The sequence below is a fragment of the Anguilla rostrata genome, chromosome 8 (assembly GCF_018555375.3).
Source record: "Anguilla rostrata isolate EN2019 chromosome 8, ASM1855537v3, whole genome shotgun sequence".
NCBI classification, from domain to species: Eukaryota; Metazoa; Chordata; class Actinopteri; order Anguilliformes; family Anguillidae; genus Anguilla; species Anguilla rostrata.
The window spans coordinates 36,743,739-36,760,139 of record NC_057940.1 but is presented as its reverse complement, the minus strand read 5'-3'; the positions used below and the strand labels follow the sequence as shown (position 1 = coordinate 36,760,139).

Below are 16,401 nucleotides of genomic sequence, written 5' to 3'. Positions count from 1 at the left end.
CTTACATGTACAGGGGAGAGTACATCCTATTCAGCTAATATAGACAGACTACTGTATTGTGTGGCTGCTTTAGACTGCACCGGTTAGGTCTAAATGTAATACCAGCCTGCGGGGGTTTTCACAAAGCAGGGTTACTGAGTTCGCTGGGTAACTGTGCTGAGTAAAACCCGGAACAGCTCTTTTTACTTCAGACCATGTGCCATATTTTGGATGGTTCTGGGTTTTACTCAGTGCACTTATCCAGCTAACTCAGTAATCCTGCTTTATGAAACAGGGTCCTGTAGTTTCCTCTCACTCATTATACTGTAGTTCTTTTACATCAGGAGTAAAACAGCACTCTCTGTTTCCTCCCTGTGGTCACGCAGTGTAATGGCAGCTTGTGCCATGCATAGAAGCTCAACTCATAGTGGTGTCCTCAACAGCCATAGAATGCTGATTACTTGAAAATTTGGAAGGGAGCACAGGGTCAATCCTGCATTACTTATTCATAATACTTATTATTATATTTGGCAAAAATTATACTTAAATGAGTCTTCAGTAAACATGAAAATTCCACCTATTGTAAATCATGACGATACTTTTGAACAATGCTTTTGCTCACACCAACATCCATGCAAATGAATGAGCGAGATTTCCTATGTCCTATGATGTATCAGTTTTTCACAACCGAGGGTGAAAGTGAAGACAGTGCTGAAGATGGAGCTGAGTTTGGAGTTTGGGAAAGAGCAGGAGGAACACTGCTGGGGGGTGTGAGAGCCACTCTCATCACTGAATGCCCTGTAGCCGGTAGCTCATTGGTATTCGGTATTAATTTCCAAAGATGCTGTGCAACTACAGGACATGAATTATCCTAGAATGTTTCTGAGTCTCATCATCGGAATTAAGGGAATATTGACCAATGTCCAAAAAATCTTTTTCGATCCTTAATTATAATTTACCCCTGGAAAAACCTCAAATACGTACAAACTTTACATTCAAGAAATTTCACTTGTGTGTGTTGAGTCCCACCTTTGGTCCAGTAAACGTAATTGAATTGCAATTCACCACTCCAGTCTTTTGTTAAATCGATGCATCTTTTCCTTGTGTTTACAAAGTGCTGATATCTCAAGTGTGTAAGTGCCAGTATCTCAAGTGTATTCATTCAGTGAAAGGTTTATGCTAATATAATTAAAACGGATCTTAAAAGGAAGGTTTTGGATGTGCTCACATTTGGAGAAATTGTATTATCTTTATATTAAAAAATGAGCGTTATTAATGCACAAAACAGCTCAGAATTTGAGCAGAGCCCTTCATTGTCACAGATCAATGCCTCCCCCCTCAGCACCTGCAGTAGGTCCCAGCTGCAGCAGTGCAGTCTCTGTGCAGTCTGACTGAGGGAGGTTTTTGTACGGCTCTGTATCACTGTGTGAATATACTTTTACTGTTGATGTAGTGGTCACTCTGACAGTAATAATCTCCTGCATCTTCAGCCTGGACTCCAGTGATTTTCAGTGTGAACTGAGTCCCAGATCCACTCCCACTGAAACGATCAGGAATCCCAGACTGGCGACTTGTGGCATAATTAATCAGAAGCTTAGGAGCCTGACCAGGTTTCTGCTGGTACCAGCTGAGATGGTTGTTGCTGTAAACACTCTGACTGGCTGTACAGCTGATAGAGACAGTGTCTCCCAGCTGAACAGACTGAGCTGCTGGATCCTGAGTCAGAACTATATCTGCCATCGATTCTGAAAAAGAATAAACGTTAGTTTGAACATAAATATTTCAGCAAAGTGTTTATATAATTGTGAACTTGAATATAAAACAGCAAAAGATTTTGTGAAAAATTACCAAACATTTTCTAAAATATGACGAAAACCCCAAGTGATCAAATTCAATAAAATGAGATTTTCTCACCCTGAGCTAAGAGTCCCAGCATCACCAGCAGTAAAAAGACCGACATCATCATAATGCTGCCTGTGTCAGTGTCTGTAAAAGGACTGGACAGTCACTGATCAGTACTGGGGGTCTTAAAGTGTGTGGAGCAGTGAGGCAGGACAGGTATGCAAAGCCCCTTCCTCTATACAAATCCTGTCACACACAGTTAGAGGAGCTCTGATGTGTGAACAGCAGTGGGTCTACAGAAAGCTGGGACACATGCCTTACTCACTGTTGTTTTTACACAGTCAAACACTGAAATGTCGATATTATTGTTTCTGACATTGCTCTGTATGCTTTGATGGCAGGTTCATTACAAGAGTTCGGAAAGTGAATAACATCCATCAGGTACAGGGAATTATTCATTTACAGTATATCCATTTATAACTAATGAAAAGTGAAATACTGTAAATTGTCAATGTTCCCTGTTTTCACGCAAAAGACCTTATTTCTCAGTATTTAGTGCAGTTGTATTTTTACAACAAGCAATGAAGATTCTTTCTTTTTCAATATTCAAACAACAGCACTAACCTTGAAATACGTATTCTACATTTTAAATAAAGATTTATGATAATTTTTGTCCCAAACAATAATTCCTCCATGAAATCTGGAGAGCGCAGAAAATCCTGTTCTTCCCCATGTGCTGCCAGCAGCCTCTAATTTTCATTTTGCTCTCAGCCAGCTGAGCAGCACAGCCACTGAATCTGGGAGCTCACATTGTGCAGCTGGTACAGGCAGACTGCACGCAAACAGTCAACCAGAGGAATCACTTTGTCCTCAGTGAGAAAGGGACAACTGAGCTGAATGAATCCCTCCCTCCTAAGGTGACCATACAGATAATAATGTTCGCTTCCGCACTGGTGCTCACAGGATTGGTCAGCATTTATTTATTTTTATTTTTTTTGGGCTGGGGCTTTTTCACCTTTATTAGACAGGATAGTGTAGAGAGACAGGAAGAACTAGGAGGAGAGAGAGAGGGAGAGACATGTGACTGCGGTTGGACTCGAACCGCCAATGTCGCGGCTCACAATGAGCATGTAGAAAGCACTGTATGGACTACACAACTGGAGGCCCCAGGATTGGTCAGCATTGCCTATCAGACTGTAGTTTGTGCTCTTTTATTATGGTGTTACACGATCAGATCAGAAGCAGCAGTGGAGCTCTCTGATTGGTCAGGCTGTGTAACAGCAGCCTGTGTGATGTGTGCTGGGAGAGCTCTGGCCTGAGTGACTCCACTGTGCTGGACTGTCTGCTGTGCACTGCTGATACATGCTGTGGTATCTTGCATGAAACCTTTTCAGAATGAATTCATTTAGAATTGTGATATATTATGTCAGTGTACTGCTTCAGAACAACAAATGTCAACTGCCCAGGGAGAGATTATGAAGCAAAGTCATTGGAAATTCTCCCACATTACATTCCTAATTAAAAGTTTGGATACACTGAAATGAAAATATATGGTAATCATTTGATCTGAGAGTATAAAACATTTCATAATATCCACTGTAGCTCAGTGTTCCAGATCAGTGACTCCCAACTCAGCACCTGCAGTAAGTCCCAGCTGCAGCAGTGCAGTCTCTGTGCAGTCTGACTGAGGGAGGTTTTTGTACAGCTCTGTATCACTGTGTGAATATATCTTTACTGTTGATGTAGTGGAAACTCAGACAGTAATAATCTCCTTCATCTTCAGCCTGGACTCCAGTAATTTTCAGTGTAAACTGAGTCCCAGATCCACTCCCACTGAAGCGATCAGGAACACCAGACTGCTGTTTTGAGGAAAGATAAATCAGAAGTTTAGTAGCCTGACCAAGTTTCTGCAGGTACCAGTGGAGGAACTCGCCATTGGAGTTAGTGTAAACGCTCTGACTGGCTGTACAGCTGATAGAGACAGTGTTTCCCAGCTGAACAGACTGAGCTGATTGAGACTGGGTCAGAACTACATCTGCCACTGATTCTGAAAAACAAAACATGGAAATGGTTGTCATAGCAATTCTCAAACACAGGGAAATATTCTGGTAAACTGGACATTAATGACAAATGCAGTGAACACAGATGCTTTGTCAAACAATGAGAAAGAAAATATAGCATGACCAAAAGTTAAAATGGATCCGTCAATCTCACCCTGAGCAAAGAGTCCCAGCATCACCAGCAGTAAAATGTTTGACATCATCATAATGCTGCCTGTGTCAGTGTCTGTGAAAGGACTGGTCAGTCACTGATCAGTACTGGGGGTCTTAAAGTGTATGGAGCAGTGAGGCAGGACAGGTATGCAAAGCCCCTTCCTCTATACAAATCCTGTCACACACAGTTAGAGGAGCTCTGATATGTGAACAGCAGTGGGTCTGTAGAGGGCTGGGACAGGTGCGCTATTCACTTCTTTTTTTCCCAGTACAAATGTCAACAATCAAATGTCAACGTCACTGTTTCTGAGACTGTATCGTCCACTTATCGATATGTGACTGTTAAAGACTAGCTGAATATGAGGTATGAATGTTAAATGTGTGTTTAATATATTCACATGTTGTATGCTCTGATGACAGGTTCATTACAAGTGTTCAGAAAGTCAAGGACATCAGTAAGGTACAGGGAATTATTCATTTACAATCTATGCTATTTTATCCAGACAACATATTTATTGCGTGCATTAAGTGAATTATTTCTGAAATTAGATTGCACTTTTATAGATAAATAATTGGTCACGGGTGACAGCATATTGACTTATATTCCATTAAATTTGTATTTCATTCATTTCTGTGTTTTTTGTTCTGATATACATTTCAGTTTCAGAAATAAGAAATTTAGTGAAATCATGCATGCACAGGAAATGATTCAAATGATGTATATCCTTGTGAAAAGAATGTGAACTAAAACTGTGTTAGAGTGAGCATTTCCTTTTGTCATTATGACCTGGTCCTTCCTTCATATAGCACTGTAGTTTTCAGATGATTATAAAGAGATTCTTTGTGTTATCAGAGGGAATACTATGCTAACTGTAGAAGGGAAATCTCTACTTCACTCTCTACTGCTATGTTCTCCAGTGCAGCAGTGGAACGTGCATTATTGTTCCATCAATGATTTATTTTTCTTTCTTTTAAAAAAATCTGAAATCATATTTATTGAGTCATGCCTTCCATCTTCCATGCTCATTTTATCAACATCCTCCATCACTTTGTGATAACACAGAAAAACTACATCTCCCATAATGCACATTCTTTCAGCAACCACTTATTTTCCCCCTTTGCAGATCACTCTGTTACATGTAGGGGGGGCACTGTACATCCTGTTCAGCATATATAGACAGACTACTCCATTGTGGGGCTGCTTCAAACTGCACCGGTTAGGTCTACGTTATACCAGCCTGCGGGGGTTTTCAGAAAGCAGGATTACTGAATAGCCGTCCTGAGTAAACCCCGGAACAGCTCTTTTTATTTCAGTCCATGTGCCATGTTTTGGAAGGTTCCGGGTTTTACTCAGTGCACTTACCCGGCAAACTCAGTAATCCTGCTTTATGAAACAGTGCCTTGTAGTTTCCCTCATTATACTGCAGTGCTTTTATATCAGGAGAAAAACAGCACTCTCTGTCTCTACCCTGTGGTCACACATTGTAATGGCAGCTTGTGCCATGCACAGAAGCTCAACCCAAAGTGGTGTCACCTACAGCCATAGAATGCTGATTATTTGAAAAGTTAGAAGGGAGCACAGGGTTAGTCCAAAATTACTTATTCATATTTGGCCAAAATTAAACTTAAATTAGTCTTCAGTAAGCATGAAAATTCCTCCTATTGCAAATCATTGCGATACTTAAAAACAATGCTTTTGATCACACCTACATCCATGCAAATGAATGTTCGAGATTTCCTATGATGTATCAGTTTTTTCACAACCGAGGGTGAAAGTGAAGACAGTGCAGAAGATGGAGCTGAATTTGGAGTTTGGGAAAGAGCAGGAGGAACACTGCTGGGGGATGTGAGAGCCACTCTCATCACTGAATGCCCTGTAGCCGGTAGCTCATTGGTATTCGGTATTAATTTCCAAAGATGCTGTGCAACTACAGGACATGAATTATCCTAGAATTTTTCTGGGTCTCATCATCGAAATTAAGGGAACATTGACCAATGTCCAAAAAATCTGTTTAGATTCTAAATTATAATTTACCCCTGAAAAATTCCTCAAATATGTAAAAAAAAACTAAAACATTACATTCAAGATATTTCACTTGTATGTGTTGAGTCCCACCTCTGGTCCAGTAAACGTAATTCACCACTCCAGTCATTAGTTAAATCTGTTTATCTTTTCCTTGTGTTTACAACGTACTGATACCTCAGGTGTGTAAGTGTAAGTTTCTCAAGTGTATTCCTTCAATGAAAGGTTTATGCTGATAAAATTTAAATGGGTCTTAATAGGAAAATATTGGATGTGCTCACATTAACATTTAAAGAAATGGTATTAAATATTAGAATAAGAAAGTTATTATTGCACAAAACAGCTCAGAATTTGAGCAGAGCCCCTCGGGGTCATAGCCCAGTGGCTCCCCCTTCAGCACCTGCAGTAGGTCCCAGCTGCAGCAGTGCAGTCTCTGTGCAGTCTGACTGAGGGAGGTTTTTGTACGGCTCTGTATCACTGTGTGAACACATTGCCACTGTGGAGACTCTGACAGTAATAATCTCCTGCATCTTCAGCCTGGACTCCAGTGATTTTCAGTGTAAACTGAGTCCCAGATCCACTCCCACTGAATCGATCAGGAATCCCAGACTGGCGTTTTGTGGAAATGTAAATCAGAGGTTTAGGAGCCTGGCCAGGTTTCTGCAGGTACCAGTGGAGGAACTCGCCATTGGAGTCAGTGTAAACGCTCTGACTGACTGTACAGCTGATTGAGACAGTGTTTCCCAGCTGAACAGACCGAGCTGACGGATCCTGAGTCAGAAATATATCTGCTATTGATTCTGAAAAACAAATTATGAATATGGATGAAAATTACATTAATATTGACAAACAACATGCAATACTCTGGTTAATTAGATAATAAAATAAGGGCAATTTTTTTTGCAAAAGTAGTAGTGTTGTGAGAAGTATAAAAGAAAAAGTTGAACTATAACCAAAATCCCAATTTAAAATAGATTTGTCTTTCTCACCTTGTACAAGGAGTCTCAGCATCACCAGCAGTAGAAAGTTTGACCTCATCATAATGCTGCCTGTGTCAGTGTCTCTGTAAGGACTGGACAGTCACTGATCAGTACTGGGGGTCTTAAAGTGTGGGGAGTAGTGAGGCAGGACAGGTATGCAAAGCCCCTTCCACTATACAAATCCTGTCACACACAGTTAGAGGAGCTCTGATGTGTGAACAGCAATGGGTCTGTAGAGGGCTGGGACATGTTGACTATTCATCGCTAATTTTAGCTGTTGTGATGCAAGGACTTCATGCCCCGCCCAGATGTGCTTGCTTTTCTCTCTTGCCACTCTCAAAAAAGATCTGTTAATATCCAACACACAGCTTTTGTGTTAGTATTTTTCGTTACAAATAGGATATACAATTTATGTGTTAGAAGGTGAGACTTCTTAACACAGACTGAGTTGAAATTACACAAAACGTGTTCTGAATTAGTAAGGCGACTGGCCTTATTTAGATATCAATCTCTTGCTGTTTCATAGGTATGTGGAATGCCGCCCCACCAAGGCATAACTAGGGGAGATGGCATAGCAGTCATCGCAATATATGAACAGCTACCTGAGAAATGGCACACATACATGTTCCCACTTTCCAGCATGAATGAGTGCAAACTTAGCTAAACCTAGACTAACCCTGCATTTTTATTATTAATAAAATAAAATTAAATAAATACTCCAAAATGGAGTATGCAATACCCCAAAAGAGTAGTTAAGTTAAATGCATACTTTTTTAAATTCCATAAAATAATAAAATCTAATTGTTTTCAGAAAACTCAACTAGATTCTAGAAGTCGTCCTTCTTCCCACGTATTTTGGCAAAAAATGTTTGTGAATTTTTATCATAGGATTTTGGAAATTTCGGAAGGCAAAATACCCCAAAATAGCGATTCAAATATGCCACTTTTAAAAATTCAATAAAGTGATGAAATCAAACTGTTTTCTGCTAAATCCAGTATATTCTTGAAGACGACCTTCCCAGGTATTTTTGCAATGGATTCCGTGCATTTTTACTGATGGAATTTCGAATTATAGGATTGCAAAATCCTACAAAATGGCCATTCAATTAAAGACATGCAACTATTAAAAATTAAATGAAATAACTAAAACAAATTGATCTCTGCAAACTCCATGATATATTTGAATAAAAAGCCTTCCCATGTATTTATGCCATAGACGTGCATACAGTATTTAACTAGACAGGAAAGCACGCCTTCAGCTTGCTTAAGCTTGTGAAGTCCCTGGAGTAAGTCTGTACTGCGCGTGTTGAGAACAAAACATTGGAGCTCCCATTAGGTGAATCGGGAATATCAGAATATTGAAGGCAACATAAAACGTCAGAAGCAGCCATACAGGCCCAAGCCATCACACTGCCTCCACCATGCTTAACAGAAGAAGTAGTATGAGGGTCCAGAGCAATTCTGCTCTTTCTCCACACTTTCACCTTTCCATCTCTCTGGTCAAGGTTTATGTTTGTCTCATCTACTAATCAGGCTTTTTTGTTGCAAATTCCAATCTCTCCTTTCTGTCCTTGTTGCTGATGAGAGGTTTACACCTAGAAGTGTAGCCTTTGTAATTTGCCTCTATGTTTTTTCACACTGTGTCCTGTGATACTTTCACTCCTAATGTATAGAGATCACCAGCAATTATTTGAGGATTTTGCTTTTTTTCCCCCACAACTTTTTCACCACTTTCTCATTTCTTCCATGGATGGCCTGAATGCTGGTGACTCCTAAGTCCTCCAGTATTTGGTTTCATTGCTATCAAGCAAGTTTAGAAAGAAGCCATTTGTCCTAATGCTTATGCTGACTTAGAAAAAGAGTATTTGAATGGCATTGTTGTAATATAGATCAATATTAGTTAAAAACATATGAAATCAATGCACATACTGAATTTAGCACCATGGTCGTTTGCTTTGAAATACAAATTTGATTACTACAGAGGGAAACAACTGCAACACAACTGTCCCAATACATATGCATGAAACTGTAGTGGATCCCAAACATGATAGTGGCAGAGGTTTCCTAACAAGTTCATACCTCAATTGAAATCAGAATGCGTAAGCTGCTGTATACTAAAGATTTATTTACATTAGTCCACTGTATTAAAACTATAGTACGTGTAACAATGTATTGTTATTATGTATGTAAGGGATGCAAGGGAATGAAACTGATTAGTTCATCCCACAATGGTAAAATCAGGGAAAATGTCGTAAAGATATATAACTAGTAAAATAAATATTTTAGGCCACACTGGACGCGCCATATCAACAAAACAAAGCTACAAAGCAAACGCCGCGTAGAGTAGCCTACGTGTTTTGACGTGTGTTGCCTTGCTGTTGAAATAAAAATAAATGCATTATTATAAATACAGTGGAGTATTAAACCTGCGCACGGTGTTTACGAATCATGGAAACTTGTCTGCTGGCCACATGCTGACTCAAATTTGCAAATCGAAAGTTGTTTTTACAACAGCGGCGAAACAAAATAGAGGACTTAAGTTTCGTTTTCCAAATTCCACACGTGATAAGAGGGACGGACAACAACATGAGCTGTGCAGCGAAGCCTATAAAAGTGCTCGGGCTGGAAAAGTAGACTACATCCTGGAAATTTCAGCAGTTTCGAAAGCTTACATCTTACGAACAGAAGAGGTACAGAATGAACACAGGTGCGTATGTTGATAGCAATTCTTCAGTTAGCTTGACGAATATTGTGCGAAATTGTAGATGTACCGCCTATAGATCCAGTAAAGAGAATAAAGTGACTTACATTGTTATGTCTAAATATGTACTAATTTCCCAGAATGGACTCCCACGCTGTGGCGTGATACTTTCGACGAAATGTTGGAAGAAGAATTAGAATACAATGACAGCTGGGTTTTTCAGTTCAACTACAGCCTACAAGAGAATCTCTCTAAAGAGGAGAGGAGGAGGGGATGGAAGATCTACTGCCACTGTGCCTACGGAAAGTACGTATTCAGCTGTCTTTTCGTGAGAAAACAATATTCTACAAACTGCGACTGTCACTAACCATCTTCGTTGTATGTATAAACAAGCAGGCAAAAAACAAACAATAAAATAAATATATAAATGACGTCCCTATAAGTGAGTGGGATCTTATTAAAAATATTCTATGTATTCATATATTGAAAGTCTAGTCTTTTGCTGACTTTACCTTAATTTTGTGGCAGTTCAGACATTTCTATGTTAGACATTGTATGTGTCCCCCCTGACTCCTGCATTGGTGGTGTATTTCCTTAGTCCTTAATCAGGGGTAGACTGCCAGAAATGCTTCTAGAGAAGTTTCTGGTTTTTATTCTTTCCTGGCTTGATTGATTATTACAAGACTAAGGCTGAATACTCAGTCTGAATGGTGCCATGCTGCACATCCCAAGCTCATAGTCATCTGTATTCAATAGCCGAATGAATCTAATTGTTGAGTTCAATATCATCTGTATTCAATAGCCTAATGAATCTAATTGTTGAGTTCATTATATTTTTGCTCGTTGTTACCTCCAAAAAAAGCCATTTTTGGTCAGTCACAAATATTGCGCTGTTACTTTTGTCAGCAAATCAATGATGGGGCACTGCCACCATGTGGTGTATGTATGTTTTGTATGTTTTCAGTAGATTAATGGAAACAACAAAATACAAAGACTGAACAATCGTCTTCTTGGCCTCTTATCTCAGATTTAGGTGTGGTAACTGTTCCAAAGATTGGTCATCGGCCCGGGTTACTCTTCTCTTCCACTACCGCCTGCGCAGCGAGGCAGCCCGGGGGACGGTGATCATGCGACCCTTCAGACAGGCGTGCCGGGGCTGCAGTGGGAACTTTCAGCTCCCAGGGTTCTCCATGGAGGAAGTAGAGAAGGTCCTGCTCAAGCTGATTGGCAAGATCAAGAAGAACTGCTACGGTGAAGAGGAAGAGGACAACAGCGATTCCTGCTCCCCTGATAAAGTGCGGACGAAGCCGCATGAGAGTTCGCTGTGTGAGGCCTGTAGTCAGGGGATCTGCTGTGTGGAAGACTAGTTTCCACAGAGCCTAGTCTAGGAACTGGGAAAGGAAACATGATTACCTCAGGAGCCCCAGCAGGCAACATGAGGTGCTCAACTGCTTACGTGAGACAAATAATTTTTCACAATGACAGAAAAAATGCACATTATGCAATATATATTTAACCCTCCTGTTATGTTGCGGGTCAAATTGACCCTTTTTAAAGTTTGAAAATCTAGGAAAAATACTTAAAATTATTTTTTCAGTATGAAACTTCTTCTACTAGCCTTAATTAGTGTAATCAACATTTTAAATAAAAATGGTTCATTTCATGTATTTGCAAACCCCCCCTGTATGGGGATTGACCCGGGAACATTTTTGCTGTACCTAAAAAATGAACAGAACAGGAGGGTTAACCGACGTAATATGGAAGAAAATATTTTGTCTAATAATATGTTTGGAACCATATATATATACATATATATATGTGTGTGTGGAGGTGTAGCAGGGCGGTATGGTTATGGCTCTGGGCAGAGATAAGGGGGGAGGAAATTAGATAATCAGTGTTAACCTTAATCTGCCTGCAGTGCCATCGCAGTCTCTGAGAGGAGACTCACATGAGAGAGAGAGAGAGAGAGAGAGATAGATAAAAAGAGACTACAAATTGGCTGAATATCTCTTCTCTGTCAGAGATACAAAGCAGAGGCAGATCCTGACCAAGTACAGGCTCAGTGACCACGCACTTGCAATTGAAAAAGGCAGACACCGGAATACATGGTTACCAAAAGAACAACGTATATGTGGTCACTGTAAGACAGGAGAGGTGGAAACAGAGATGCACTTTCTCCTACATTGTGAAAAATATTCAGAAATTAGGACACATTATTTCAACAAATTTTCTCTAATTATAAAAGACTTCCTTTCCCAAACAAATGAGGAAAAAATGCAAATCCTGCTAGGAGAAAGGCCAACGGCTCCACTAGCAGCAAAGTACATCTCGGCCTGCCATAACCTGAGGGACACTGGTTGACCACCACAAATATATTTATTTTAATTATTTATTCATTTCTATCTTTTTTTTTTAATTTTTTGATTTTTTTTTTTACATTATTATTATTATTGTTATTATTATTGTTATGATTTTATTATTGTTATTATTGTATAGCCAATGTATTGCATTGTTGTCGTTTCCACAATGTTGTTCGTATTTCATGTTTCCTGTTCCTGTTTCTATGTGTACGCTTTGGCAATAAGTACAAGTGTATTTCATGCCAATAAAGCATTTTGAATTTGAATTTGAATTTGATAGATAGAGAGAGAGAGAGAGAGAGAGAGAGAGAGAGAGATGGCCTGAGGGCTAGGAGTTGTTTGCAGGGGTGATTAATAAAATCTCATGTGCATCTCACAACTCTTTGGAGTGATATTGTGTATACGCAGAAACACGTTATAGTGTGTTTTTTTATATTTTTTAATGATATAAAATAGCAATGATCTAAACTATTGTTTAAATGCTTCAGGCTCATAAAAATTATGCCAGAATTGTTTATTTGTTGAGATAACTGTTTTTAATAAAATACTTTTGTCTTATTTTGAGAAATGTTTGTCATTTGTGAGAAACAATGCTTTACGCAATATTTCCAAGGACTTAAAAAAAAATTCAAGTTATCTTTCTTATGTCGCTGTTAATACAAAACTTTCTCATATTATTTTCCATGTAAAATGACTGGATAAATACACAGTGTTACTAGCTTGCTGAGAATACTCATGGACATTAAGTACTTTCTTGTCAAATAACAAACAAAAAATGTATTACGGAAGTTTGGTGTTTCAGAGCCCCTCAGTGTCCTGGGTCAGTGCCTCCCCCCTCAGCACCTGCAGCAGGTCCCAGCTGCAGCAGTGCAGTCTCTGTGCAGTCTGACTGAGGGAGGTTTTTGTACGGCTCTGTATCACTGTGTGAGCGGGTAGCTGCTGTACTGCTGACAGTAATAATCTCCTGCATCTTCAGCCTGGACTCCAGTGATTTTCAGTGAAAACTGAGTCCCAGATCCACTCCCACTGAAACAATCAGGAATCCCAGACTGGCGTGTTGTGGCAGCATAAATCAGAAGTTTAGGAGCCTGGCCAGGTTTCTGCAGGTACCAGCTGAGCGAGCTGCCCACACTCTGACTGGCTGTACAGCTGATAGAGACAGTCTCTCCCAGCTGAAGACCCTGAGCTGCTGGATCCTGAGTCAGAATTATATCTGCCATTGATTCTGAAAAAAAAAGCATGGAAATGGATGTCAATGCACAATGATAAATGGCGATTAATATTTGAAATCAAAACAATATTCTGCTTAATTTGACAAGATAACAAGATAACAATCGAAACATTCATGTCTTTAAAAGTAAGAAAAGAAACTGTGAACTATAACTAAAATCAAGTAAAAATATGGATCCATCTTTTTTACCCTGTACAAGGAGTCCCAGCATCACCAGCAGTAGAAAGTTTGACATCATAATGCTGCCTGTGTCAGTGTCTGTGAAAGGACTGGACAGTCACTGATCAGTACTGGGGGTCTTAAAGTGTGTGGAGCAGTGAGGCAGGACAGGTATGCAAAGCCCCTTCCTCTATACAAATCCTGTCACACACAGTTAGAGGGGCTCTGATGTGTGAACAGCAGTGGATCTATAGAGGGCTGGGACACGTGCACTACTCACTGTTGTTTTTACCCAGTTAAACATTTAATGTCAATATTACTGTTTCTGACATTGTACTGTACGATATTAATAAATATATAACAGGTGAAGACAGGCTGATCATGAGATATGATTGTAAAATATGTGTTGAATAATTTCACATGTTGTATGCTCTGATGACAGGTTCTTTACATGAGTTCAGAAAGTCATAGACATCAGTCAAGCAAAAGAATAATTCTGTTGTACTACAGTTATATCAAATGAATTAAAATGATATGCTGTAGTATTGTGAATGTTTCCTGATTTCAATGAACAGACCTTCTTTCTCAGTAATGAATGCAATTGTCCAACTGCAATCACACACGCATGTGCAATTGTTATATGTAAATAGATCCATAGCTTACTAATATGTGAGTTTGTGATGTAAGCCTATTCATGCTGTTTTATGCAAAGTTAAATTTTTCAAGGTAATAACCGTTTAGAAAAAAATGGATGAAAGGATATATTTTATATATTCATTGGTTTTTTGACACAACTACACCATTTTTAGAAACATGACTATCAAGCCAATCAAAACAATTATTTCACAGAATTATGCATAACTGACACTTAGGTTCCTTCTAGGACAGCTGAGATGTCAGCTGAATCCCATCTGAACATAAACACCTTCAGTTACATAAATTGTTGTGTATGTGTTGAATACATACTCATAATACATTTCTGGAGGCAATTCATTTGACACCCCACTCATTCCCCCTCTGGGAGAATGTACACATCCTCTGCATTTGGCAGAACTCAAAAGCAATATGGTGATCATTGTTGCTTGTGATGTGTTTCCTGTGATGCTGAGATACAGTAGTGTGTGTGGTTCAGCAGTAGCTCTGCTATGGGTTCTGTGTGTGACACAGAACAGCTCCTCTTCAGCACAGAGAGGGGTGCATTCAGGGCTGAAGCTCATTGTCGCCCCCTACTGCCCTGTTGTAAATACTGGTGTTCTAGAACAGTGCCTCCCCCGCTCAGCACCTGCAGTCGGTCCCAGCTGCAGCAGTGCAGTCTGACTGAGGGAGGTTTTTGTACGGCTCTGTATCACTGTGTGAATATATCTTTACTGTTGATGTAGTGAAAACTCTGACAGTAATAATCTCCTGCATCTTCAGCCTGGACTCCAGTGATTTTCAGTGTGAACTGAGTGCCAGATCCACTCCCACTGAAACGATCAGGAATCCCAGACTGGCGTGTTATGGCATAATAAATCAGAAGTTTAGGAGCCTGACCAGGTTTCTGCAGGTACCAGCTGAAACAGTCATTGGCACTGTAGCAAGTGGCCACACTCTGACTGGCTGTACAGCTGATAGAGACAGTGTCTCCCAGCTGAACAGACCGAGCTGCTGGATCCTGAGTTAGGACAACTTGTGCCATTGTTTCTGAAAAATAAAATGGAAAAGAACATTTTAATATAAATATTTCCCTCCATTACTAATTTTCCTGGAAATAATGAACAGAAAGAAAATGGAAAATTTTTATGAAAAGTAACAAAACATTTTGTTTTCTAAATTATCATCAAAATTCAAAGTGATCAATTTAAATGAGATCAGTCGCTTACTTTGTACAAGGAGTCCCAGCATCACCAGCAGTAAAATGTTTGACATCATCATAATGCTGCCTGTGTCAGTGTCTCTGTAAGGACTGGACAGTCACTGATCAGTACTGGGGGTCTTAAAGTGTGGGGAGTAGTGAGGCAGGACAGGTATGCAAAGCCCCTTCCTCTATACAAATCCTGTCACACACAGTTAGAGGAGCTCTGATATGTGAACAGCAGTGGGTCTGTAGAGGGCTGGGACAGGTGCGCTATTCACTTCTTTTTTTCCCAGTACAAATGTCAACAATCAAATGTCAACGTCACTGTTTCTGAGACTGTATCGTCCACTTATCGATATGTGACTGTTAAAGACTAGCTGAATATGAGGTATGAATGTTAAATTTGTGTTTAATATATTCACATGTTGTATGCTCTGATTGCAGGTTCATTACAAGTGTTCAGAAAGTCAAGGACATCAGTCAGGTACATGGACTTATTCATTTACTGTCTATGCTATTTTATCCAGACAACATATTTATTGCGTGCATTAAGTGAATTATTTCTGAAATTAGATTGCACTTTTATAGATAAATAATTGGTCACGGGTGACAGCATATTGACTTATATTCCATTAAATTTGTATTTCATTCATTTCTGTGTTGTTTGTTCTGATATACATTTCAGTTTCAGAAATAAGAAATTTAGTGAAATCATGCATGCACAGGAAATGATTCAAATGATGTATATCCTTGTGAAAAGACTGTGAACTAAAACTGTGTTAGAGTGAGCATTTTCCTTTTGACATTATGAGCTGGTCCTTCCTTCATCTTTAGTACTGTAGTTTTCAGATGATTGGAATGAGATTCTTTGTGTTATCAGAGGGAATACTGTGCTAACTGTAGAAGGGAAATCTCTACTTCACGCTCTACTGCTATGTTCTCCAGTGTAGCAGTGGAACGTGCATTATTGTTTCATCGCTGGTTTATTTTTCTTTCTTTTTAAAAAATCTGAAATCATATTTATTGAGTCATGCCTTCCATCTTCCATGCTCATTTTATCAACGTCCTCCATCACT

The 16,401-nt window shown here is 39.5% G+C and overlaps 1 protein-coding gene, 1 long non-coding RNA gene and 2 gene segments (V, D, J or C); all 4 read left to right on the top strand.

Moving 5' to 3' along the window:
* Positions 1-16,401, top strand: part of LOC135261595 (Ig kappa chain V region Mem5-like) — a 79,603-nt gene that overhangs the window by 14,064 nt on the left and 49,138 nt on the right.
* LOC135261594 (Ig kappa chain V region Mem5-like) overlaps positions 1-16,401 on the top strand; it is a 52,222-nt gene that overhangs the window by 2,075 nt on the left and 33,746 nt on the right.
* LOC135261598 (receptor-transporting protein 3-like) lies at positions 9,586-11,253 on the top strand. Its single transcript, XM_064348080.1, has 3 exons — positions 9,586-9,744; positions 9,879-10,044; positions 10,766-11,253. The coding sequence occupies exons 1-3, from the start codon at positions 9,735-9,737 to the stop codon at positions 11,103-11,105; spliced, it is 516 nt and encodes a 171-aa protein (XP_064204150.1). The 5' UTR covers positions 9,586-9,734; the 3' UTR covers positions 11,106-11,253.
* LOC135261617 (uncharacterized) lies at positions 11,495-12,656 on the top strand. The gene is made up of 2 exons (XR_010331998.1): positions 11,495-11,524; positions 12,407-12,656. It is a non-coding gene; the product is annotated as an uncharacterized LOC135261617 (long non-coding RNA).

Excerpts from the sequence above, each read along its gene's own strand:
- LOC135261598 (XM_064348080.1), top strand. Across the intron at positions 10,045-10,765 it reads TGCCACTGTGCCTACGGAAA|ATTTAGGTGTGGTAACTGTT; the intron begins GTACGTATTCAG and ends CTCTTATCTCAG.